Genomic DNA, 2208 nt, shown 5'->3' on the forward strand with positions numbered 1-2208 from the left:
GCTTTCCTTCAACGTTATCCATCGACGTTCCCCCTCCAGACCGGCGGAGCGACGGAGACAGCACCTGGATGCATATCGTTCCGTCCTTTAGAAGACGCGGACAACTCCTCTCACAGAACGCTGGGTCTATTTATATATAAGTCTATGGTTAAACCGAGCTCAGCAAGTCGAACTTCGGCTAATTCGAGTTAACCGCGAATTGTGAAACCGGGTCTAAAACAATAACGGACCATATTGCCAGTCTTCGATTTACTATTATTACTAGTATGTACTTGTTTAGACTAGAGACTACGATGAGATAATATTGAAAGTGGTGTAAAAACACCTAATATTGTCCAAAAATATTCTTCTTCTTCTTCTTTGCTTCTATGGCGCACGCCCCTGCACGTGAGGAGCAAAAGCCAGTCTGAGATAATCTGATTGAAAGGTGTGATACTAGGGACTTTATTACAGGTGCTACATTTACAGGGAAAAAGGGTAAAAGGAACAGGTGTAATAAGGTTGAAGGTGTTTTCAATTTTTATGGTAGGGGTTTATATGTTGATATTGGTTGCATTGGCAAAAGAGAGGAGAGCGTACATTGAGCGAAAACACTTGGAAAAGGCCACCTTCTCTACACTGTAGGGAGGGCTGAAACCGTTATGATANAAATCGATTACTAACTTATCGGAGTGGTCCTTATACATAGGACACTGGAGGAAGACGTGGTTTACATCTTGTACAGGGTGGCCACACGGGCACTCCGAGGAGGCCACAATGCCTTTCTGTTTCAAGTGTAGGTTGACAGCCGTGTGATGTGAACGTATTCTAGACACAAGTGTGATCAACGGGCGGGGTAGGACCTTCTTTTTCTTTACTTTGACAAACCAGGGTTTACCCAGCGGTGCAGGTTTTTTCAGGAAATACGCGGTTCCCTTGCTGGTTGCCTCTTCCAGTAGTTGTCTCTTAGCCATGTCCAGCGCTTCTCGCCGAAGTGTGGGAAACAGCGAAGAAACGTCAAGCCCGCCCTCCGGACGTGGTTCAGCGAGAGTTAGAGCGCGTTTAGCGTACACATCGGCCAACTCATTGCCTCTAACATTGCAGTGTCCAGGAACCCACATCAGTACCACAAATACGCCTGTATCCCTCAACCCCATTACTATTTCCTTTATGCAGTACACGAGAGGGGAGTGTACTCCTTTGGGATCAGTTGACCCCGAACAGGAGATAACGCTCAACGAATCAGAGGTCACAACGGCCTTTGCGAACCTAAATTCTTGTAAGTACTCCAGGGCGCAGATAACGCCCTGGGCTTCAGCGTCAAAGATAGTAGAGTTATTGCTAACGCGTTCATAGTGGACAAGCTCCGGATCCTCCGAAACCACAGCAAAACCTACCGCGGGAGACGTTCCGTCCAAGCCCGGAGCACGGGAGCCGTCAGTAAAGAACACCCTAGAGACGTCCCGACTTTTGAGGAAGTTGCTAAAACAGTACTGAGGGTCTTCCGCCTGGCGTATAAGTAGTCCAGTATCAGTGTCTACCTCGCACTTAAAGTACCCGGCACGAAACGGTAGGGCAAGGCTTCCCGGAAGTGCAAACCTTCTAATTTCTTTAAGATGACACTGAAGTTCTTGATACACGGAAAAGAGTCCGAACTCATTAGCCGAGCACAAGGGTTCCCACGTCCTGCAGGAGTTTTCTAGGATTTGTCCGAGAGGGTGACTAGACCTAGCATAAACCCTGCACACGTACTTACTGACCAGATATCTGTGTCGGCACCGCAACGGTTGTTCCCCGATGACGTCTAGCAACACATTAGTTGGAGTTGTGCGCATAAGGCCACAAACGATCCTGGCACACGCATATTGTAAGCGGTCTAGAACAACGCCTTCCCGAGTTCCAAGCGGAAACACGACCTGGCAGCCCCACTCCAACACGGAACGTACCAGTCCTTTGTACGCAGTCAGCAGGACGGAAGAGTGAGATCCCCACCTAACTCCCGCCAATGCTTTGAGAATGTTGATGCGGGGAAGAACCTTCCTTCTTGTTTCCGCGACATGTTTTTTCCACAAGAGGGAGTAGTCTATGGGTGCATTCCGATATTCACTGCCAGTACTGACAATGTGACGTCATAAAACAGTGCTGTTTCTATGTTCCGCAATTACTTGTACTGTTTCTTCCATCGTATAACGGAACGATTTTATAGTATCTTTTGAAGTGTACAAACAT

General features: G+C 47.7%; 1 protein-coding gene across 1 annotated transcript; it reads right to left on the bottom strand.

Annotated features, from left to right (window-relative positions):
• Positions 1-533: 533 nt before the first annotated feature.
• On the bottom strand, positions 534-1814 carry LOC109862960. Its single transcript, XM_020443127.1, has one exon. The coding sequence runs from the start codon at positions 1812-1814 to the stop codon at positions 534-536; it is 1281 nt and encodes a 426-aa protein (XP_020298716.1).
• Between the last annotated feature and the right edge of the window lie 394 nt (positions 1815-2208).

The sequence above is a fragment of the Pseudomyrmex gracilis genome, unplaced genomic scaffold (assembly GCF_002006095.1).
Source record: "Pseudomyrmex gracilis isolate BER0280 unplaced genomic scaffold, ASM200609v1 scaffold_2740, whole genome shotgun sequence".
NCBI lineage: Eukaryota > Metazoa > Arthropoda > Insecta > Hymenoptera > Formicidae > Pseudomyrmex > Pseudomyrmex gracilis.